Source organism: Silurus aristotelis (genome assembly GCF_946808225.1).
Source record: "Silurus aristotelis genome assembly, chromosome: 8".
Lineage (NCBI taxonomy): Eukaryota > Metazoa > Chordata > Actinopteri > Siluriformes > Siluridae > Silurus > Silurus aristotelis.
Window position 1 is genome coordinate 5,095,236 of NC_139581.1, and position 24,689 is coordinate 5,119,924.

Genomic DNA, 24,689 nt, shown 5'->3' on the forward strand with positions numbered 1-24,689 from the left:
TTCCTCTTTTACACCGAAGACCCATAAGGAACTATAACATCTCCGAGCTCGAGCTCCTCCGGCTTTGTTTGTGCATGTACTTATTGATGGGAAAGGAGACAGTCCGCCAATTCCGGTCGCCATGGAGACGGGCACGGTAGGAAATCACGGGGCAGGATAGCGAGGCGCGCTTCACAAGACTAGTCCCGCTCGGACTCTAAACAACCCTTAAGCATCTCATCGAAATTCCAAACCAGCTCGCCGTTGAGACCGAACAATGCCGCTACCTCCTGCCTCTCTTGCCTTCATTCACCGTGACTTTTCACTCCTTTCTCAAGTCCTCAGGGAAGCAACGACTTCATTCCAGTGTGTATAATAGGGGAAAAAAAATCTCTAGAACACAGTGTGAAGGTATTACAGGCTCAGTAGTTGTTGTTTTTTAACGTGGTGTCCAGTCAGGGCAGATATTTAGATTGTTCAACCTTTTTGTGTGTATATGTATATGGGTGTTTGATTAATGGAGAGTGTGTTAGAGAAGTAAAGAAAAGAGTGCAGGCAGGGTGGAGTGGGTGAAGAAGAGTGATAGCAGGAGTGATTTGTGATAGAAGCATCTGCAAGAGTGAAAGGGAAAGTTTATAGGACTGTGGTGAGACCTGAGATGTTGTATGGTTTAGAGACAGTGGCTTTGAGTAAAAGTCAGGAGGTGGAGCTGGAGGTAGCAGAGCTGAAGATGTTTAGGTTTTTGTTGGGAGTGACGACGATAGACAGGATTAGAAACAAGTTTATTAGAGGGACAGTGCATGTAGGACATTTTGGAAACAAGTTGAGGGAGGCGAGATTGAGATGGTTTGGACATGTGCATAGGAGGGACATGGGGTATATCGGTAGGAGAATGCTGAGGATGGAGCCACCAGGAAGGAGGAAAAGAGGAGACCAAGGAGGAGGTTTATGGATGTGGTGAGGGAAGACATGCAGGTAGTTGGTGTGACAGAGACAGATGTAGAGGACAGGGGTGTGTGGAGACGGATGATCCGCTGTGGCGCCCCCTAATGGGAGAAGCCAAAAGAAGAAGAAGTAGAAGAAGAAGATGTATATGGGTGTTCGATATTGGGCTCGTTTAACCGCACTTATTTAAAGAAGATTTACAGAGATAAAGCAGTTTTAAAGTTGTATAAAAGAAAGTGTAAGTTTAGTGCCTATAAGTTGAACCCTAATGAGCGAACCAGTGGCGAGTGTGGCAAAGACACACTCATCCTCCACACCGAATGTCCATTCATTACAGTTCAATCATTATAGAGGTGTGCAGTGAAGGCAGCTTAAATGCAGAACTTCTTCTGCAAATTGTTGTTCTGAGCCATTGTTGCAGACTGTTGATATTTATTACAGTCCAAATCCATCTTCAAAGTTCTTGAGTTGCTCATCAACTTCATTGATCATGGATTATCCCCAGCTGCACAGACTGCCCTCCAGACCATTAATAGATAATAGATCTACACATGATAGATCTCCTCCGACTTGAAAGTAATCTGTTTGACAAGCACAGTCTTTCGATTGTCCATGGAAGAACATCTGCAGCTCTCTTTGAGGTGTCAGAGTGGTGGTGTGATTTGCAGCTCGCCACACCCACAAAACTCTATATAAGTGAAAGCTTAGGGAGAGTTGGAAATAAAAAATGAGGACAAAAGAGTTAAACATTTTTACGGCTCAGCGTGAAAATGATTCAGTAATGCAGCTCAGCCGAAGCGGTGCTCAGGTTATAATACCTGGTCTTCATTTGTGGGATTATTCTGGATTTTGCACAAAAAACGTTTAATAAATGTCTGTGCAATTGGATTCAATTAATATTTCAACTCATCACCGGTTATAGCATTTGAAGTCTAACAAATTGATTTGCGAGTCTCTTTACATGTCAATTTACAGAACTCAAAGAACTCCAAACGTTTCCACGTGTGATTTTTTTATTGAATTCATTTCCAGCCTGGAAAACGAGACCCACGTGGTGCGTATCTTGTTTTGCGAACCGAGAGCACGTTGCCGAAACAAACGATCTCTCGGCGGAATTGGACATAAAAGCATTGTACCCCTGCTGCCGATTGGACTCAGAAAATAGGAGATTACAGGCCGCAGTGGTACCAGAGAACATCAAGTAGAGATTTGGACACTTCTGGCAAATGTAAATAGATTTCCATAATAAAACCGTGCAACCACGCTGACAGTTCGCTCAGTAATCAGTTCTGCTTTTTTATTTCAGCACACGTGAATCAAGGATCGGTCCTAGCACACTATATTTTAGGATTTCGATCCGTTCGAGTGTCTTGTTTTTTTTTTATAAACACTTGCTTCTGAAAGTTTCCAGTCACTCCTGCTCCTACAGCATTAAATCTCATCGACGTCGCCGTTCATCTAACTAGTTTTAGAGCCGTGCCGTCATCAAACGCCAAAGAATCTGTTTCCAGATACACACCATAAATCCTGTAAACCTCTGTTTCCTTGCACATGCCAAGTGTGAAATGTATCATCACTGTTTCCATCTTTACTGTTGCTTTTGTTTTTTTAGTAGCTATTAATACCTCGAGCCAACATTTCCCACGAAACCTTAACAACCAAGCTCTGAGAGAAGAACGCTCTCTGTGTACTGTTTATTAGATTTAATCTATAGGGATACATTTATAAACATAAAACGTATATTTTTTATTCGTTTATCCCTCTAAGTCTGCTTTAGGACAATGTTTAATGTTTAAATCGATACATTTGAATTGAATTGAGCTAAACGTCAGAAATAATTCCAAAAATATATATATATAATGATTTATTAATTAAAGTAGGGCATAGGGTCCTTTTTTTTATCTGTTTCTAGCTACTTTCTGGTTTCTCTTATTTATTACATGAAAGCGGCTTTTAAAGTTATTAAGAAAGAAATGCAGCTTGTCACATTTTTGGATAAAGCATGAAGGCTTCATCGGGTCAGTACGCCTGCCTGACACTGGAGACTCATTCCATCAATGTGAAACTCCTATTCAGTTCAATTCAATTTTTATTACATTCTTGACCTATTTATTTATTTATTTATTTATTTATTTATTTATTTGAGCTATTTATGTACCTCCTGCCCAATACACATTTCTTTTTTTAGTTATAACTGTTCATTTGTTAAAAAAAAAGATAAAATAATGAAAAGTATTAGATCAAGTGCATTAAAATAAGCTTTAAAGACTGAACCAATTTTTAGTGTAGCAGTAGTGCAGTCGTCCCTCGATTTATCGCGGTTCGAATCTCGTGGTCCCACTTTATCGCGATTTTCAATTTGGCACATGACTATTTTGTTTGGTCCCGATTTCAGTTCATCATAAAAAACTAGTAGCGTTACAAGAAACCGTAGGTTTCTCGCTTATTTTTTGCTTGTAGTATCCTCTGACGTCAAAAAGGGGGTGGGGTTGAAGACATACGTCACCAGATTCAGCCAATGAAAATAAAGATTGCGGTGACGTGTATCTTTAAATCGGCACCTTTTTTTGACATCATAGGACACTTCGTCCAATGAACAAGCGGAGAAACTATGCATAGGCTACGCTACAGTACTGCACTGTACTACAGTACTCAGTATAAATGTGACATTTGTACAAATTTACACAACATTCACCTCGGTATATTCTTGCAAATGTTTTCGGTGTGTGTTTAAAGAGTGTGGGAGGACGGTTTATGGCTTAAACAATAAAAAAAATACCATTTCTGGAGCTGCGTTCGTTTATCGTGAAAATTCATTTTTAATAATAAATAAATGTAATTGAATAAATAAAAAAAAATAAGAATTACTATTATTATTATTCATTATAATATTAATTTCCATTATCAGAGGAGACACCCATCATCTGTCTGTGTCACTATATTAAAAGCTCTTCAGTTACTTGTCATAGCTGGACAGCTGCTGCTCGAAAGTCTCTCCCAATTAGAACCAGAGCATGGAGCTGATTTCTACAACTAATTGGGTTTACTTCTAGCCAGAGCTCATGCATGGGCAGAAAGAGACGAGCTCTTCATCCGATTAACTCCGAAAGCGTTTTCCTACTTCTGCTGTATCTCATGTGGAGTGCAGAAGGTTTTCTTTTCAAGAAAGTTTAACCAAATATCAAGCTTTTTGGTATTAATTTTTCTCTTCTATTTCTGTCTTGGGCAGGCGACTCAACACGTTAAACAAGTGTGCCTCGATGAAACTGGATGTAAATCTTCCCAAAAAGAAGGTAACCACAATGGCTTTTTATATACCATGACCCTATATAACTCACATGAGCCACAGGAGATTCGAATTTCCTGCTTATTATTTGAGTAGAAAGGCTTTTTTGGGGGGATATTTAAAGGACCACATTCCTGTTCATGTGCTCTTTTCATCCTCCCATTATAGATTCTGTGAAATTTGATAATACCGCATTCTAGGGTGGGAGTCGATCTCAGCATTTTCGTTAATGAAACACCCTGAAGCAAGTTATTTTTTTTTAGTTTGAAACAATTTGTTTAAAATTGTAAACTACATTTTTAAGTGGAACCGAAGACAGTAAACTTTTGAACACATATCACCTGTTTGATCTTACATCACACTAACGGTATTATTCATTTCCGTACATTATAATAATTTGACATTTTTATATAATTTATTATGGAATTTTTGACAATGTTTTTTCCAATGTAGCCTAATTACAGAATGTGATTATCTGTGTGTTTCCTCTGTGTTATTGTTTTTATTTTTAGTACATTGTCTATGTACCTCCTATGTCAACATACAAAACTGGTTATCAGTCTAATTTGATTTATTTTGCAGATCTCCCAAAACCTTCATATTTATATATTTATATATATGGGCTCTATGCCAAACATTGCAACTGCAATTGACTATAAAATCAATATAAATTCTCTAATGATTGCTGATTGAGCACAAATCTCCACAAACACACTCCCAAATCTAGTGGAACATCTTCCCAGAAGAGTGGAGGTTATTATAAAAACAAGTTAGGACTGAGTGTGGAATGAGGTGGTTTAAAAAAGCACAAAATCTTATGGTCAGGTGCCCACAAACTTTTGTCCATATATAATATACTTTAGATGTCTTTGCTGGACAGAACACAAAAGAAGTTTATAGAAAATTTGTCAGGTGGAGTTTTTGTATTAAATCTTTTTTGTAACTCTTCGTAATAGTTTAATTGCATTTCAAATGCACTTCGAAATTCGCATGTTTAATTAATTTACTAATTTTATGAGTATTCAATTTATATTTGAATCTGACAACTGCTGGGTTTTCAAGTCAAACTGGGACTTTTGAGTTTATAAAATAAAATAAAAAATTCTGCATTTATTTTATCGACTTACTTAAAATTAAATCTCCCGGTCTCCCGGTCTGTCTTTAACGCCAGTCGCAGCTCTTGTTTCCGGCTGCAGGTAAACATACCTACTGTCTTGCTCCCACAGAGTGAAGACTCGGACTCAGATGACCTGTTTGCTATTAGCGACAAATGGACTTTTGAATGGAGCAGCCGTCGCTGGTCCCGTCTCCTTGATGAGGCGGGACCCAGGGAGCCAGGGGAGGAGTCAGTCCTCCGGGCCACACCCAGCAGTGAGAGCGTTCTGACAGACCTGAGCGAGCCCGACGTCTCGTCCTTGCACAGTGAAAGTAGCAGTGGAAGCGCAGGACTTCGAGCTCACAGTGCGGATGACTCGGATAGCTCGCGCCGTGCCTGCTCCGACTCAAGCGCAATGCCCAAGTTAGGGATAGCCCATCATTCCTCGGAGCATCCTTGCTACTCCTCACTTCCTGTCAAGCATGGCAAGATGGGTCGGAGTCGGGCTAAGGACTTCCTGCGGCGCATGGAGACTCTGAGGTCGCGTGAACCAGAGGAAAATGGACATAGGACTTTGGTGATCAGCGCTCCCATTCTACAGCAAGAACCTCAAACCTTGAAGGCTCTTGAGTGTGTGGAGATTAATGGCCATGGTGTGTTGAGTTCACATTCGAGCAGTGGAGGTAGCAGCAGCCAATCCGGTGGCAGTACTGTCAGTACTCCAAGCCTGAAGGAACGTAAAGTACACTGTGCTGAGTACAAGCGCAGTGGCATGTATCTGGATGACCTGGACGTTTTCTCCACCATCGTTCAGGGTAAACGCAATGAATTCCGCTCTTACGAAGACCTAGTAGTGCACATCCCAAAAGACCACAAGCCTGGAACTTTCCCAAAAGCTCTTTCCATTGAGAGTCTCTCACCCACAGCAGCACCTCTCAGCAGGGTTCCTGAAACCCAACGTCCACCCATCGTAAAAGAGCACAGGCCCGTTACACAGTGCTGCTCACGTGGCAGCAGGGTCAGCATCTACGACAATGTGCCCGGCTCACATCTCTACGCCAGCACCGGGGACCTTATCGATTTGGAAAAAGAGGACTTGTTTCCACATTTGGATGATATCCTGCAGCATGTAAATGGCCTGCAACAGATTGTGGCTCACTGGTCCAAGAACGTTCTGCCTACAGGAGAGAGTGTGGAAAAAGGCAAGGTGGAGCAGGAGGGGAAAGGCCAGGGGAACGTACAGTCCTCTAGTCATATCACGCTGGATTTAGAGGGTCACTCAGTGTTGGAAGGCCAGGTTACACCCAGTGATGGGGACAGAGATGGTGTTTTACTCAATGAAACTGAATCTACAGGAATTCGAGAGAGGAGAGACTCTGGGGTCGGGGCATCACTCACCAGGCCAAACCGGTAAGATTTTTGAGATTTATATCGATTTCTTTTTATTATATTTTCCGATATTTGTGCATTTCTTTGCTGAAAACAAAAACATCATATAGATCTCAATCTACATTCGTAGAGAACACAGTACTGATTTTGGCTTGTTTACAATACAAGGATTTTTTGTAAGCCGTGAACCGGGCACTTGGCACAATTGTTTTTGTCGTTTGATATTGGTTTTCCAAAGTACAACACTAAAGAGAAAAACATACCATAGTTATGACCAGGTGTCCCCAAACCAAATCCTACTCTTTCTCAGTTTGTAGTTACTGTTTAATGTGTGGAATGTTCAAATAAATTTAATTCCTGTTATCACCATTATGAAATCACTTTTACTATAAAAACTTGTTCCTCTCTTCGAAATGTTGCTTGCCAGGTTTCCAAGAAACTGGCTTTTAAATCAGACATGGTTTTTTATAATATTTTTACAAGTGTTTGTTGTTACCAAAAAAATTAAAAAAGGTTTTTGAACATGGAAATGAATGAACATTTTTTTCATCAGAATTTTCTGACCAATCGGAATCCAGAATTCATTGCAATGTACCGTAGATCTGCCTACATGTATAATAAATATAATTCCTGTTGTGTGTTAAGTTTGCGATGGCCAAGTTTCCAGATCTCCAACCGCCTCAGCCATTCAGTGGCTTCACTACAGATCACCAACCAATCAGCAGGACAGCTCAGCCTGTTGCAGAAGTTCTCTCTACTGCGCCTCACAGCCATCATGGAGAAGTACTCACTGTCTAACAAGCATGGCTGGACCTGGTGAGAATTGATATATGTGCAATTATGTTGGTTCTTCCAATAGATAAAGAACTTAAGAAGAACATATAAAATAATTGTGTGTTAATCTGTTATCTAAGTGTTGGATTAAAACAACATTTAGAAATGTTTATAAAAAACATTCTCTGTGCTGCAGGTCAGTTCCAAAGTTCATGAAACGGATGAAGGTTCCTGATTATAAGGATAAGAACGTGTTTGGTGTTCCTCTCATAGTGCACGTCCAGCGTTTCGGGCAGCCTCTACCTCTGGGCCTCCAGCAGGCTCTCCGCTACCTCAGGAGCCAGTGTCTTGACCAGGTTCGTCAACTCCACAAGATATAAAAGAATGCAATGCACATTTTGTTCTGTCCTTTGATAGGTACCTTAACCTTTCATAAACGGACGACGCAACAGCCAGCCATGACGTCTTACAACAACTTTTATTCATCCGCACACAGTACCATAACACACCCAATATAGGTTCCCACTAATACTATATGCCTCATAATATCACCGAATAGAACCTAATACTGCACATTTTACCGTGGATTTTACAGTGTTTCTCTTTCAGATATAAAATTGTATAAGCTAGCCTGGGAAAACCTTCATCTAGTTTTCACTGAGCATATTTTATTGTGTATATTTCTGAAATCTATACAGACCTGAAGTATGGTTTTCATGTATATGTGCCTAAACCCAAAGTTCTTGCATTAAAAAAAAAAAAAATTGCTCACCTCCCAACCCCCAAAAGTGAAATCTCATTTAAAGATTTTCTGCGGCGCAGGCGGACGGCGGACGTTTTCAGACAGAGAGAATCTGATTCGAAACTGAATTGATTAAGCTTATGTCAGCTTTGATCAACGCATGGCACGGCTGACGGAGCGTGACATTCCCTGCATGAGAAAATCACACATAGCTGCTGAGGTTTTCTCAGACTGTCTGTTTTTACCACCACGTTTGTTAAACTTGCTTCTTACTCAACATGGTCTTTACATGAACATACGTAGGAGCCTAAATGAAAGAGTAAGCATTTGAATGTTGCTTTAGTGCTACAGGGTGGCACAGGGAAACAGGAAACTTTGGAACATTTTCTGGATGGCGACCCTGGAGCCTCTGCACTTGTTTGGAACCGGAGGGAGCTCGTTTCGAATCCCTTACCAATAAATATAATGGAGCAGTGACTTGGTGTGCAATGAGCATTATCTGTTTATTAGAATGGTGATGGTGTGAGTGGTGCGCAAAGGGAAATTTGGTGTCATTACCAGTTAAGACGTCCCGTTTGCTCATTTGTGGGTCATTACAAAGAAACAGCTCAACACAGCGATGATGCGTGTTGTGGAACGGAGCGGTGAGGGCTCCTCACGATGGCAGCTCAAACCGCCTCGATATTCTCTGGGGTGTGGGCAGTTCCAACACCACCTGAAGACTTTTTTTTAAGCCTGATTTTTTGAAATGATATGTAGATTTTAAGAGCTGTGGTAGAAATAAACAGTAGTAGTACAGTAAGTGGACATCTGATGGGTTTTCCCAAACCACCAAGAATATACCATATCACCATTGTTACCAATAATTCACTGTCTTTGATAATCCCTAGGTGGGTCTCTTCCGCAAGTCCGGGGTGAAATCTCGCATCCAGGCTCTCAGGCAAATGAACGAAAGCTCTCCGGAGGACGTGAATTACGAAGACCAGTCCGCCTACGATGTGGCCGACATGGTCAAGCAGTTCTTTAGAGATCTTCCCGAGCCACTCCTCACCAGCAAACTGGGAGAAACCTTCCTCCATATTTACCAGTGTAAGAACCAACATTTCCGTATATCCAGACTGTATCTTTTAAAAAAAGTGCCATAATGCCGGGAATGTAAATGTAAACAGTTCAGTCGGTAATTATTATCCAAATCTATATTTTGTTTGCATGACCAACTTTTTGGGGGGGTTTTTTTGTCAATTTTTGTAGATGTGCCTAAGGACCAGCGGTTACAGGCGATCCAGGCTGCCATAATGCTGATGTCCGATGAGAACCGAGAGGTCCTCCAAACCTTGCTGTGCTTTCTCAGCGATGTCACTTCCTCTGTACAGGAGAATCAGATGACGCCCATGAATATCGCCGTGTGCTTAGCGCCCTCCCTTTTCCACCTTAATATCCTGAAGAAGGAAAACCTCTCTCCAAGGTTGGTATTCATAGAGAGCGTTCATGTTTTGCTAAATAGAGAACGTTCCTTGAATTTAGAATCAGATTATGCATGTGTGTGTGTGTGTGTGTGTGTGTGTGTGTGTGTGTGTGTGTGTGTGTGTGTGAATGTGTATGTTGTGTACGAACCGTTCAGATGATTTCAATGTTTGCATTTGTGCCAGATGTTTCTTGAGTTGAAGTGATGCTTATTTGGTGTGCTGTTTCCTACATAAAAGATAAAAAGGAAAAAAAAAAGAAAACATTGGTGCACTATAGAACAATGCCCCTACTGTCTTAAGTACACTATATTGTCAAAAGTTTGTGGACACCTGACCTTTCCTGCCATAAGTGGTTCCGCTCTAAACTGTTACTACAAATCTGGAGGCACCCAATTGTATAAGAAGTCTTTGGATGCGGTAGCATTACATTTTGCCTTCACTTGAACTTGGAAACCCAAACCTGTTCCAGCTTCATGAGGATATGCTTTACATAGTTTGAAAAGGAAGATCCCCTGCTGTAGCACTCTGATCTGAACCATACTGAACCCCTTTGGGATGTATGTGAACTCTGACTTCACCCCAGGCCTCCTCACCTCACCTACAGTACATCAATTCTTTTACTTTACTATCACCCTTGTGTTTAATGAACACTAATGTCCACAAGTCCACTCCAAAATCTAGTGGAACATCTTTCCAGATGAGTGGACGGAATTATAAGTGCAAATTGGGGCTAAATGTGGAATGTGATGCTCAAAAAGCATATACCATACTTATAACCGGGTGTCCACAAACCTTTGGCGAAGTTTAATACTGGCCTCAAATGACATTCCATAGTTTTTGAGGATATTTAGAATCAAAGTTATGTTCCTGCTTCTTTTTAGAACCATGCAGAAGAAATACGCCACTGGAAGACCTGACCAAAAGGACCTAAATGAGAACCTGGCTGCCACTCAGGGCTTGGCACATATGATCACAGAATGTAACCGGCTATTTGAGGTAAGTCTTTTCTTTCACCCATCTCTCTTTCTTTCCTTCCATCTTTCAAACTCTCTGAAAACACCAATGACTTGTTCCCATGTGGCATATATCAACCTGGCATTTGACTTTGGTTCAGGAGGTCATGAGTTCAAATTCCTCCACCACCAAGATTCTACTACTGGCCCCCTTGAGCAAGGCCAAATCCCTTATTGGCCATTGTAGTGTGAAAAAGGGGTGGAGTTTGATTGGATACTTTATTAAGGGGTGTGGTTAAAAATGCTTTCATGATATCCAATCAAATCATGTCTTCTTGCACCGTACACAATCTTGAGCACAGCACTGAGGTAATTCACATATTTTTTCTATTTGATTGAAATTTTGACATGAAATAACCATCTTTTTTTTCGAGAGAGCGATATGATGACCCAGTTCTTTTCATTGTTTGACATTAAAACTCTAAGTTTCCCAAAAAAAAAAAAAATCTAATTTCTCCTCCCCCACCCTCAGATTCCTCATGAGATGGTGACACAGTCACGGAACTCGTATATAGAGGCTGACCTGCAGGCCCCGACGCTGGAGGACCTGTGTAAGCAGGAGCAGCACGAAGAAGGGGAGGAGGACGAAGGCTCGTGGCCTGTGCACTTAGATTCCCGACTTCAGGTTTTGCGCAAGGAAGCGCGGGACAAAGCCAAAGGCTGGGTGTCGTGCCAAAGCTCCGATAACACCGAGCTTGCATACAAGAAGGTAGCGAAGGAGACTCGGGCCATGTTTGTAATGGCAAAGTTTGCTGCCTTTAGGGGTCAGAGATAGGAGGGTAGATGAATGAGCAGAATATTTTTCCATCAGAATTTCAACTAAAGTAGATAAGTACGACGGCGTTTTAATGGCCTGTTAAAAATGTACACAAAATCAAAGATTACCAGACTACAGTCACAGCAATATGAGAAAAAAAGTCCTGAAGTTTTGTGGAAAAAGTCACACACCTGTGTTTAACTCCATCGGGATCAATTTCTTCGATCATTTTCCTAATAGCTGCTTGAGAAACAACAACTCCTCTTTGAATTAGGTTTAACCATCGATATCCTTGGAGTCGACCATTGGAACCCCCAAGATGTCATCACTGTAAAACAAACATGACCATAAAACACATTAATGGACTGCAGTACACTTAAGGACACAAAACAGCTTTAATACAATATAAATTAGAAAGTACATATAGAGGAAAATACTAAAGTACTTATGGAATATTAAACTGAAAGACTCCATATAACCACTAAACTCTACTGTAGTCCAAACTCTGTAAAATGCTATAACATCTCATCAAACCCACCTTGATCTTGCGATGGTATTAGCCACCTCTGCTGCCATGGCATAAAAAAAAGCAATAAACGAACAAACATACAAACAGTATAAATAATGAATAAATATAATTCTGTGTGCCGAAAGACAAATAATGTTTGTAAGTAAAAAAAGTAGGATTTAACCAAATTCTCCACATACATTTTATGCAAAACAGCTAAACGTTTCTCAAAACCAAACCTTATTCCCAAAATATTATGATTTTATTCTTGAAATATTTCGACTTTATTCTCAAAATATTTTGACTATATTCTTAAAATATTATGACTTTATTCTCGATTACTTTATTCTTAAAATATTATGACTTTATATTCAAAATATTTTGACTACATTCTTAAAATATTATGACTTTTCTCTCAAAATATTTTGACTTTATTCTGGAAAATATATCGACTTTATTCTTGTAATTTTACTTCAGTCTCGTATTGCTACGACTTTAATCTCCTAATTTTCTATTTACATTTTTTTTTTTTTTTTTATGTGGCACTAAACCCCTGTCATAAATTAGGATCTAGTGGATGTTTAACTCAAATTTCAAGGCTAGAGTTCGCTAAATTTTAACAGTAAGTACAAGAATCTCTGATCGAGTCTAAACCAAATGCACTGGTCTTTCTCAGGTTGGTGATGGAAACCCTTTGAGGCGCTGGCGTGTCTCAGTGGAAGTGGAAGCTCCTCCGTCGGTGGTCCTAAATCGAGTACTGCGAGAGCGCCACCTGTGGGATGTAGATCTGCTGCAGTGGAGAGTATGTGAAGTGCTGGACAAGCAGACGGAGGTCTTCCGATACGTCCTGAACCGCATGCCCCCTCACCCGAGCAGAGACTTTGTAGTGCTCAGGTATGAATGAATGCAAATCTATATTAAAAAAAGTCAATACAGCGTTTTCTCTTAGTTAGTCCCTGTACAAAATTATTGGCACCCTTTTATGAAAAGTAACAAATGTACTACGTATTGCATGAATAACCGTCTAGACAAATGACTACTGAACACGTCTTGATGCTGTGTGTTTGATTTGTGTACACATACAGGTCATGGAGGACAGATTTACCTCGGGGCGCATGCTCCCTAGTATCCGTCTCCATCGAGCATGACGAGAGTCCTCTCGCAGGTGGCGTGAGGGGCGTCGTGCTCGAGTCTGGATACCTGCTGGAGCCCTGCGGGTCGGGCAAGTCGCGGCTCACACACATCTGCAGAGTAGACCTCAAGTGAGTTCACACACATTATTCTGCAAATGAGTGTTCATTACAGCATAATGTGAATATTACAAATATTATATTAGCTCAGTAATAAGTGCTAGACGATACTATTACACACATCATGAATCATTTATTGTAATTCATGTAAATCATGATTCATTCATTACGTACACCTTCGTACGGTGTATGCGGTGAAATGCTTTTTTACGACTATGAAGAATTTACGTGCAAATAGAAATCGAATATCAAAAATTTATTAAAATGTATAAAAAAGTGCAAAGTATTTCAAAAATATACTATAAACTATATATATAAAATTAGATAGAATGGTTATGGATATGAATATGACTGAGCTATTGACAGTAGTCCAGATGTCACAGTGTCATTGTGTCATTGTTATTAAAGTGTTTCGCTTTGCGTACTGTATCTTCGATAATCCTACATCATTGGGTCCTATTATAAATGCTAATCAATTCTCAAAAAAATACTGAATTAATCACATTAATAATATCACAGTACTCCGTTTTGCTCTTTCATCTTACACACGATGGTCCAAAGCAGTAAACAGTAGTTACTAATATGCTGTCATTGTAATCCTGTAGTACATTATTATTATTATTATTATTATTATTATTATTATTATTATTATTATTATTATTTATGTCTTATTCCAAATCCTAACAATATATCCAGTGGTAAAGAGATATAAAATATTCTACACAAGTATTTTGATATTTAATTCAAGTTTACTTGAGTACAAGTACATTTGTAGTAAAGTCTATCTGGGGTGGGGGTTGGGGGGGGGGTGATTCTAGTGTAGTTTAAATGGACAATGAGATGTAAATCATAAACTAGGAACACCTTTATAAATTAATGTGCAATAGCAAAACAAAAAATATATATAAAAAAAAAAAAAACACTACAGGACTTGAATCTAGTGTTACACACTTTCGCAGCAAAAAAAAAATCTTCTGTTATGAAGTCAGTTTTATTTATTCTTGTACTCGGTAAGGGATATTTTCAGCTCACACGTCGTTATTGCACTAATGGACTGTCTACACAAAACTATGCTCATTTACCTTTTTTTTTGCATTGCTGCTCACCATTGGCTAACTTTAACACTGTGTATATATATATATATATAAAATATTGCTATTACTATAAACAGAAAACGGGTGTATATATATATATATATATATATATATATATATATATATATATATATATATATATATATATATATATATATATATATATTATGTTCATAGTACATATCCTTCTGTAAATTTCTGTTTATAGTAATAGTCATCTGTATATTATGTTCATAGTACATATATATTCATCTGTATGATATATTCATGGTACATACACATCTGTAAATGACTGTTTTTAGTCCTATAATACCATTTAATTTAATTTATTTAACTTACGTAAACACTGTATATCCTGCACTTGCTGCTGTTGCACTCTGGTTAGACCCAAACTGCATTTCGTTGCCTTGTACTTCTACATGTGTAATGACAATAAAGTTGAATCGAATCTAATCTAATTCAATATTATTTCAAATGTAATGAAGTACCATACTTCGACGAAAAAATACTTAACTAAAAGTAACATCACATATTGTAAATCATAGAAATGCACAAAACTCCATTATAGTAACGCGAGTAAATGCAATTCGTTTCTTTCCGCCTCTGAATATTTGGCTAATATGACCATATCATTAGCTACTATTGTACATATGTTTGGTCTGAAATGTGTGTAAAACCTCAATAATTTCTTCTGGTTTCCCTCCCTGTGATAATCAGAGGCAGAACTCCAGAATGGTACAACAAAGCATTCGGGCACCTGTGTGCCGCCGAAGCCGCCCGGATCCGCAACTCCTTCCAGCCCATACATGCAGACGGACCAGAAACAAAAATCTGAGTCTCGTGACATCTTTCTGCATGTATTCAAATCTCTGCGAGCGACATCCAAGCCCCTCGATGGGCATCCAAGCCCCTCCAAGGACACCCAATGCTGTGACTTAAAGTATATCAAAACAAATCAGTGTCCGGCTTGTGTACATTAGCGTTCATGTTGTTTGTTTGTTTGTAATATTGTATTATTTGTAATTATCATTATTTCTATTTTAATTAATTCTATTGGTACATATTTGCTGTGCACATAATCTTATACAATGTATACAACATCTAAGCTCTTAAATGCTTCTGGGAAGCATGTACGTCTTTTTTTTTTATTTTTTATTCAAAGCTATAATTGGTCACACATGCTGCACAATCACATGTGTGTTCTTGTATTCTGTGTTAGTGTATATGTGTGTGTGTGTGTGTGTGTGTGTCTCGTTCACATGAATACAGACACGTGACCTGTACAGAGCGTATTTTATCAAAAGGCTCATGTAGTCCAAGCATTTGACCGTTCTATCTCGCGATATCTCCATTTGCACTGATATCCGCGTGATTTATATGGTACAAAATGTTACTCAGATGTAAGCTGGTTTTACTTTTGCCTTTTCCCTTTGTCTGAGAAAATTGGGTGTTATTTTATTGTGTTTTATTTTAACTTTGTGGAAAAAATGAAATGAAAAAACAAAAAAACAAAAAAACAAAAGGATGACTTGGGTTTGATTTTTCTCAGACCTGCTCTTGTAGTACTGGATTACGTAGAGGACAAGTCAGAGACGATGTCTTTTTAATAAACTATATCTAAATTAATTCTAATGATCTAGCTGTGTCTATTTATTGGGCTGTTTTTCCATTCGCTTTTCAAAAAAGTATCCTGCTGAGTTTGTCGGTGCTTTTTAAAAAAAATCACAATCCATATTTAGGCCCCAAATGTTCTGTTATTGAAAAATCTCCATTCTTCTGGGAAGATGTTCCAGCAGATTTTGGAGTGTGCTTGTGAAGATCTTTTAACTAAAATAGTGTTAGTAAAGTCAGGTAGTGATGTAAATGAGGTGAGGAGGAAATATGTTTTAGCTTTTTGTCTTGCTTTCCCAAAATACCTTTATCGTATATTTATATATTAATATTAGATTTATTTATCCAGGAAGGAGGAAAAGAGGAAGACCAAGGAGGAGGTTTATGGATGTGGTGAGGGAAGACATGCAGGTAGTTGGGTTGAAAGAGGCAGATGTAAAGGACAGGGGAGTATGGAGACGGATGATCTGCTGTGGCGCCCCCTATTGGGAGAAGCCAAAAGAAGAAGGAGAAGAAGAAGATATTAGATTTATTTATATGCATTGCTTTTTGCACTTCTGGTTAGATGTTAACTTGTACTCTGCTTAATGACAATAAAGTTGATGTAATATAATATAATATAATATAATATAATATAATATAATATAATATAATATAATATAATATAATATAATATAATATAATGTAATGTTCAGGTTCATCAGAAATGCACTACCAGGGAACAATAGCATTTAGAATAATGTTAGTTTTAGGATTTTAGACTTTTAGTTGGACTCGTGTGGTATTTAAACCACTAGAGGTCCTCAGAGTTCTCCCAGGTTGTTCTCTCCCTGTCTATTAATATCATTGCTCGCACTTGTGTCTCATTTCCACGTGTTTATTTCAGTTGCCCTGTTCTTTAGCTCTGGTGTATTTTGTGACAAAGTTGTCAGATTGTTTTGTCTCATATACCCAAGGAACCTTATGTTTGTCCTTTTTTTTTTTTTTTCTTTTTTCTATAAATGTTTTTTAAATTTAAATTTTTTTATTTTTTTTTATTGGATAGAAGGTTTATATAAGACTAGTGCATCAAGGATATATATATATATTTAAATTGGTTTTAGTGTGTAGATTTGACCAAACTTTTTGTTTTTATTGTTTGCACTTTTGGACATTGTACCTCGCCATTACATTCAATCTCCAAGTCCTGATGCGGACCAATATAGTAAGTTAATTTTAAATAAAAAATGTCTCTAATGCCTACAGCTATATTTATTATTTCAGGACTAACGATTTCTCATTAGCTGATCAGTGAGACAAAGCTTTAATATCCGCTAGATGGCAGTATTTCCCTGCCTTAGTTTTATTGTGGATTTTTAATTCATTTGCAAAAGCAAGTGCAGAGAATTAAAAAATAGTATTCATTTAAAGAAGGTAATTAAAACTAAAACTGCAGTATGTGTAAAATATTGTGGTGTCATTTTTTTACTACAAGATGATAAGGTTGATTATGTGCTTTTTGAACATCCCATTCTCCATTTACTGTTCTAAAAACCTCCACTAATCTTGGAAGATGTTCCACTAGATTTTGGATTGTGGTTGAGCGGGTCAGAGCTCTATAGCAGGAGATCGTTCACGCCAACCCATGTAAAGCATATCTTCATGGAGCTGCTTTGTGCATATGGTCATGCTGGAACAGGTTTGGGTTTTCCTAGATCAAGTGAACGAGTTGTTTAAACCTACCACGGTTGAAGATCTTCTATACAATTGTGTTCCTCCAATGGTTTGAGGGGGAAGAACCACAAAAAGGGTAAAAAAGAAAGTTGATATACACTATATGTAATATAATAGATGAATACAAGTTGACAGTTAAGTCTAATTTGTATTGCATTGTAATCTTTTGTGCATTTTTCCTATTTAAAAGAGACTTATTTCAGATTTAAGTACATTTCTTACTCCATATTCTAACCCGAAGCTGTTTTAACAGCCGCTCTTAAACTTCACCATCTGAGCTTTCTGAAATACTGAGTGCAACACAACCACAATCTAAAACACAGCAAAAGAGATCCAATTCATTAAGAACAAAAAGCAGAAAGTCTGTTTTTTTACTCTGCCTACCTGCCAAGTACAGGAGCAATCAGTGCAGAGCCAATTTGGAAAGGAAACTATTACCATTCTGCAGGAGGCAATGCCATGTGACCTAAAGACTTTTTATTTATAAGCGAGAATATTAGTTCAGCAACATCGCATCTGTACAGTAGTTTCAGGGTTACTTTGTCATGCTGACGTACCTTAGTTAAACATGTTACATACTGTGATCACTTGCAAATACTCGCATCTTTACCTTAATTACTCGTAGGGGTGTGTGATCGTGTGATGGCAGTCTGCCTCTCTGCCTGAATTTAATTTTTTTTTTTTTGTCTTCTTCCCGAAGCTCTAAAAGCTTGCCATAGAGAGTGCAGTGTGACACGTACTGGTTAAATAACGATTCCGTCTGACATGTCCTTATGCTCACATACACACACTGGTCTTATGAGCCTTGTGAGGACCTTGCACTAACGCACGCACACACGCACACACGCACACACACACACACACACACACACACACCAAGGTCGAAACTGTCAGACATTCCTATCCTTGTGCAGAAACGTGGCCACCACCAAGCTATAACAGCAAACATGCATAGACACACAGACACGTAAATATGTGTGTTTGTTTGTGTATGTGTGTGTGTGTGTGTGTGTGTATGTATGTATGTATGTATGTATGTATGTGTGTGTATATATGTATATATATATATATATATAACTGGCAAAAATTATGACAATGAAATGAGCTTTAAAGTGAGAAACACTGATGATCTCTTCTTCATGAAACCTGTTAGTGGGTGGGATTTTATTATGCAGCAAGTAAACATTTTGTCCTCAAATTTGACGTGTTCGAAGCAGGAAAAATAGCCAAGCGTGGTGGATTTGAGAAAGTTTGCAAAGGGGCAAATTGAGATGGCTAGACGACTGGGTCAGAGCATTTCCAAAACTGCAGCTCTTGTGGGATTTTCCTGGTCTGCAGTGGTCAGTAGCTATAAAAAAAGCAGCCCAAGGAAGAAACAGCGGTGGTCCGGCGAAAGGGTCCTGAGCTGCCGAGGCTCATTGATGCACGTAGGGAGCAAAGGCCGGCCCATGTGGTCCGATACAACTTTTATTCCAAATGAGTATTTTAAAGCTTCAGCATGGTTATAATTGTGATAATGGCCTGTTCCAGTCTGTCTGTGTTGTCTCGATTATCGTTGGTGATGCTGTGCATGTTTTTTTTGTGTTAATGTGAATATTATATTTGCAGGGTGATGGTGAAGGTGTGTTAGTGATGTAAGGAGGGTCACAGAGTTCAGATCTCAGCTTCAAATAAAGGGCGTGTCATGTAAACATTAACTGATCGCTTTTTACAACTTTCTTTACTAATTTTGAGTTTTTACAAAGTCGTTCAATATATTGAATAGAGTGACTTTTCATTCATCAGATTTACACCAGCATTTATACACTTATTATAGTATAAAGCATTGTGCTTTGTCACTGTTTTACTGTCCTTGGCATGCAAGTGTATGTTTTGTTTAGTTTTTTTCCCCTTTGTGTATAGAACACGAGCTGAGCTGAGCACAGGGTCAGATATGATTTGACAGTTGTGGAGCAAAGGGTGAGGGACCTTGTTTATAAGCCCATATATTTACATTTATAGCATTTGGCAGACGCCCTTATCCAGAACGACTTACATTTATCTCAATCATACGACCGAGCAGTTATGCGATTAAGGACCTTGTTTAGGGGCCCAGGAGTGGCATCTTAGTGTGGGTGGGATTTTAACCAGACTTTTAAATCTGAAGTCCAATGTTTTAACCACTTTTTATTATTATTATTATTTTTAATTCAGGCCTAGGATCAGCACTAATAATTTGGTTGTCCAATGCCATTAACAAACTTAGGCCAGATGTGGAAATGGGCCACCAGTGCACTGAGAAATTGTTATTGGTTCGATTAGTGAATCGACTGAACCATTATTTTGATTCCATTATGATGAAAACGATGGTAGAATTCATAGATGCTTCTTAAAGAGCAAAAGAGAAAACACATTATTTAAGAAAGAGATCCACATGGATATGGAGAATGTGAGAGAGTTAAGTTCAGGGTCGAAACAGGAACTCTGGATCTGGGGAAAAAAAAATAAAAAATAAAATAATAATAATAATAATAATAATAATAATAATAATAATAATAATAATAATAATAATAAAACTGTGATTATTATTATTATTATTATTATTATTAGGAGTGTCGGTTCGTTCATTTGAATTGAGCCATCCGTTTCAGATTGAAGTGAGTCGTTCTGGGAAAGGAGTCGATTCGTGCAGGAATCGTCCATCTGGAGATTGAGTGGAGCTCAGAGAGGAAGCGCGTCCCGAGCCGAAAACAAGCCGCACACCGACTCGGATCACGGATCTGTCCACATCGGACATCGGCGGTGCGTGTCTTATTGAAAGCTTCGCTTTAAGCTGGTTCTAGACATTTCCTTCCAAGCCCAGGTCTGATCCCGGGGATTGTGTTGGATGGTGTCAGGCTGCCTGTAGAGACAGGTACGAAGGATGATGATGATGATGGCGAGTGAGACGGCGCTGTGCGCTCCGGGCCGCGGGCAGCATCAGCATCAGCACCAGGAGCGCGAGCAGCAGCGCGGGGCCGCGGGCTCCATCACAAGCGAGGCGGCAGCGCCGGGATCGTCCGCGAGCTCCGGCTCCGTGCTCCTGGCAGCCGGCGTGCTCAACCCCGCGGTGCCCATCCGCACCATCCGGACGAAGTTCGCCGTGCTCGTGGGTCTCATCCGCGCCGGCGAGGTGAGCGACCGAGACATCGCGGAGACGGTGCTGAATCTGGTGAGTCCTGAGCGCCTTTTACGCTCTTCTCTAAGAATAATGCTGCAGGGAGTGTGTGAGCTTTAGGATAGGAGAGTGTAAATTACTGGAGCATATTGTATCTCTCTCTCTCTCTCTCTCTCTCTCTCTCTCTCTCTCTCTCTCTCTCTCATACACACACACACACACACACACACACACACACACACCTGGCCTACCGTTGTCTCAACTTTCACATGAGCTTCCAGATCACCTGCTGACCTCCAGACCTCATGCAGTAAAACTCATTCAGTAAGATCGATCTATCTGTCTATCTGTCTATCTGTCTATCTGTCTATCTATCTGTCTATCTATCTGTCTATCTGACAGTCGCATATCAAACCCCTCTAGTAACCCCTTTTTGCACTCTTTTCCAGGAGTGTACTCGCACCTCAATCACATTTGATTCCCTTTTATTTTCCTGCTAATGTAAAATGTGTTTTCCACGTGAAAATGATCATGTAGCGTGCACACTACTTTTTCTGTGAACTCTATTGACCCTGTACATGTAAAGCCTTAACACCTGATATTAATCAGCATCTCACAAAAGTGAGTGCACCCCTCACATCTCAGCAACCATTCACTGTATTTTCTCAGGAGACAATAATATAGAACTTAATATACACTTTATTGTAGTCAGTGTGCCGCTTGTATAGCAAAATAGATTTACTGTCCTCTTGAAATAACTCAACATACAGCCATTAATGTCTAAATAACTGGTAAAAAGTGAGTACCCTAAGTGAACATGTCAAAGCTGTGTCCAAAGTGTCTGTGAGCACCATTGTTATGTAGCACTGCCTCAATCCTCCTGGGCATGAAATTCACCAGAGCTGCACAATTTGTCCTCTTCTGCTCCTCCATAATGACATCATGAAGCTGCTGGATGTCAGACACATGGCGCTTCTCCACCTTCCACTTGAGGATGCTCTACAGGTCAGTAGGGTTCAGGTCTGGAGAACTACTTAGCCACTCAATCATCTTCACCTTCAGCTTCCTCAGCAAGGCAGTTGTCATCCTGGATGACTGTTTGGGGTCATTATGTTGTAAAACTGCCATTCGGCCCAGTTTCAGAAGTTGGATGGATGGTCTCCTTCAATAAACCCGAGCTCCCCAGACCATGATGCTACCACCACCATGCTTAACTGTATGCAAAAGACAGTTTTCTTGGTATTCCTCACCTGGGCGTCGCCACACGTGCTGGACACCATCTGAGCCAAACAAGTTTATCTTATTCTTATCAGACCACAGGACATGGTTCCCCTAATACATGCTCTTGGATAGGTTCTTGTGAGCCAGCACAAGTAGAGGATTCCTCCTGGGACGACAGCCATACAAACCGACCTGTAGCATGCGGTGTATGGTCGTTCCCCTTCTGCAACCTCTAAAGCGATGCTGGCAGCACTCGTGCATCTGTTTTTTGAAGCCAGCTTCTGCACCTGACGCACGAGGTCTCAACTTCATTGATGGACCCTTGCGAGGTCTGTTTCGAGTGGAACCCGTCTTGGAAAACACCTGTTTGACCCTGACCACTGCACTGTAATTCAGTTTCAGGGTTTTACCGATCTTATTGCTTCGGCAACAATTCTAATTCTCAAATCCTCAGAGAGTCTTCATGAGGCGCCATGCTGATCATCCGGTGGTCAGTATGAAAGAATTGAACTCAAAGCACCAAATTTTAACTGCTTTAATAAAAGATACACAAATTTGTATGGTTCTGTCAAGCGGAAAAAACATGTGGCTTTGCATGGTTACATACAGCTTTGGGTGTACTCACTTTTGTTGCCAGTTATTTTGACAATAATGACTGTATGTGGAGTTATTTTCAGAGGACAGTAAATCTGAACTGCTATACAAGAAGTTTCATTACTGTTGTATTGTCCCTTGAGAAGATACACTAAAATTGTTGCTGAAATTGAGGGGTGTAATAACTTTTGTTAGATACTGTATGTATATCTAGGTAAACTCTGATAGAAAGAGATAACTGCACACGAGAGAGAGAGAAAGAGAGAGAAGCACCAGATCAAGTTGACACAGCAATCTTATACTTTCTTAGTGCTGTAGTTCCTGTAGGTTTCTTCCCATTTAGAATGCTGAGGTTTGGCGCTTATGTGACTATGTAGTGATTAGGCCACAGATGTTCCTTCTGTTTGCTGCTCTTAAATAGAGGTATGATGAAATGAGCATATGGTGAGATGCCACTAAATGCCTTATGGGACATTTTATACTGTAAATAAAAGAGGTGATAGGAGTGATCTATGGAGGTTTGAGAAAATCGTACCCCAGAGTTTACACACACTGCTGCAAGCTGATGCGCGGTCCTGTTGCGGTTTGATATTGGACACGGAAAAGCGATGTTTTACAGGAGAAAGGTTACGGTTGAGAGATATGAACTCTTCAAAATATTTTCGCTTCATTTGCATAAATAGTTATCGTTAGACAAAGTTTCCGCTAAACTGCTTGTGTAGTCAAATTGCTATTCAACATTTGCATCTAATTTTGTGGATGTGGTAGACTTCTGACTGGAAAGTTACAATTCCCAGAACCTACCACAATCGAGCCCTTAAGCATGGCCCTTTACCCTCAACTGCCCAGTTATTAATATAAATAATTGAATTTATTTTGGATAAGGGCACCTGCCATAAAGGGCACCTAATGCCCTTTTCCAATATGACTTACATTTATCTTATTCATACAGCTGAGTAGATATGAGCTTAAGAGCTTTCTTTGTTTAGGGGCCCAGGAAATGGCAGCTTGGTGTGGGTGGGATTTGAACTCGCAACCTTCAAATCCAAAATATAATGTCTTGACCACTAAGTTACCACCCAAATGTAAAATTTTACACATGCATATGGTTTTTGACTTTTATCCGGATAATATTTTCCAGACAGAAACTACATTTCATCTGTAGTATTGTAAAAATTCAAACTTGTTGCCGTCTGTTTTCTGTCTTATTTTGTTTTGTTTTACATTTTTAATAATTTTAGCAAAATGTGTTTGGCCTTGGTGATTATGGCCCTGGACTGCAGTTCCCATCAGCCACTACATCCTCTACACCAGTGGTCCCCAACCTTTTTTTGCACCACGGACCGGTTTAATGCGGACAATATTTTCACGGACCGGCCTTTAAGGTGTGGCATAAATACAACAAATTAAAATGATACGAGCGGCAAAAAAACTAGTATTTCCTAAATATAATAATAAACGTGAATCCACTGTTTGTTTTAAGTTAATTTTGCGAGCTTGGGGGTTTGAATTTAGCGGTAATGTATTATGTGTTAGCGGCCGGAGCCGTCCCTTTAAGAAGGTAGTGGATGGCGGTAAAACATGTGACCGAGGCATCATGACATGCATCAAGAGTAAGTCATAGACAGATGTGGTGGAGAGAATCCGGTAATTTTCCAAAATAAAACATCCTTTAAAATCAGATAATAAATAAAATGAAAATAATGTAAGTTATGTATTCTTTCTGTGCGCCCCGGTACTAATTGACCCACGGACTGGTCCCGGTCAGGGTACAGGGTACAGGTGTTTATTAAGGCTGAGGTCAAAGCTCTGTAGCAGGCCACTCAAGATCTCCCTCACACTTCCAAACCATGTAAAGCAAATCTTTATGGAGCTGCTTTGTGCACAGACACTATATGGATATTAAAAGTTTGTGAACACCTGACCATAACATTGGCATCTGCTTTTTTTTTTAACATCCCATTCCACATTTAGTTTCCATCTGCTGCTATAATAACCTCCAATTCAATCTTTAGCAGGACATTTTAACATTTTCCACTCAACCTCAACCCATTTAAAGCTATATCTTAATTAAGCTGGATTTGTGCACAGGTGCATTGTCATGCTGGAACAGGT

At 39.4% G+C, this 24,689-nt stretch overlaps 2 protein-coding genes across 8 annotated transcripts in view; both read left to right on the forward strand.

Annotated features, from left to right (window-relative positions):
* stard13b (StAR related lipid transfer domain containing 13b) overlaps nt 1-15,931 on the forward strand; it is a 126,572-nt gene extending 110,641 nt beyond the window's left edge. For all 7 annotated transcript variants that reach the window (XM_083547796.1, XM_083547797.1, XM_083547798.1 and 4 more), the window contains 11 exons: nt 4,154-4,217; nt 5,437-6,716; nt 7,341-7,511; nt 7,666-7,825; nt 9,102-9,300; nt 9,463-9,676; nt 10,559-10,673; nt 11,163-11,399; nt 12,632-12,849; nt 13,041-13,217; nt 15,017-15,931. In XM_083547796.1, coding sequence (XP_083403922.1) covers nt 4,154-4,217; nt 5,437-6,716; nt 7,341-7,511; nt 7,666-7,825; nt 9,102-9,300; nt 9,463-9,676; nt 10,559-10,673; nt 11,163-11,399; nt 12,632-12,849; nt 13,041-13,217; nt 15,017-15,134 — 2,953 coding nt within the window. In that variant the 3' untranslated portion in view covers nt 15,135-15,931. The remainder of the gene's footprint in view (nt 1-4,153; nt 4,218-5,436; nt 6,717-7,340; nt 7,512-7,665; nt 7,826-9,101; nt 9,301-9,462; nt 9,677-10,558; nt 10,674-11,162; nt 11,400-12,631; nt 12,850-13,040; nt 13,218-15,016) is intronic.
* A 1,107-nt stretch (nt 15,932-17,038) lies between these two features.
* nbeab (neurobeachin b) overlaps nt 17,039-24,689 on the forward strand; it is a 444,946-nt gene continuing 437,295 nt past the window's right edge. Inside the window, exons 1-2 of the mRNA XM_083547720.1 lie at nt 17,039-17,114; nt 20,254-20,813. Coding sequence (XP_083403846.1) covers nt 20,526-20,813 — 288 coding nt within the window. The 5' untranslated portion in view covers nt 17,039-17,114; nt 20,254-20,525. The remainder of the gene's footprint in view (nt 17,115-20,253; nt 20,814-24,689) is intronic.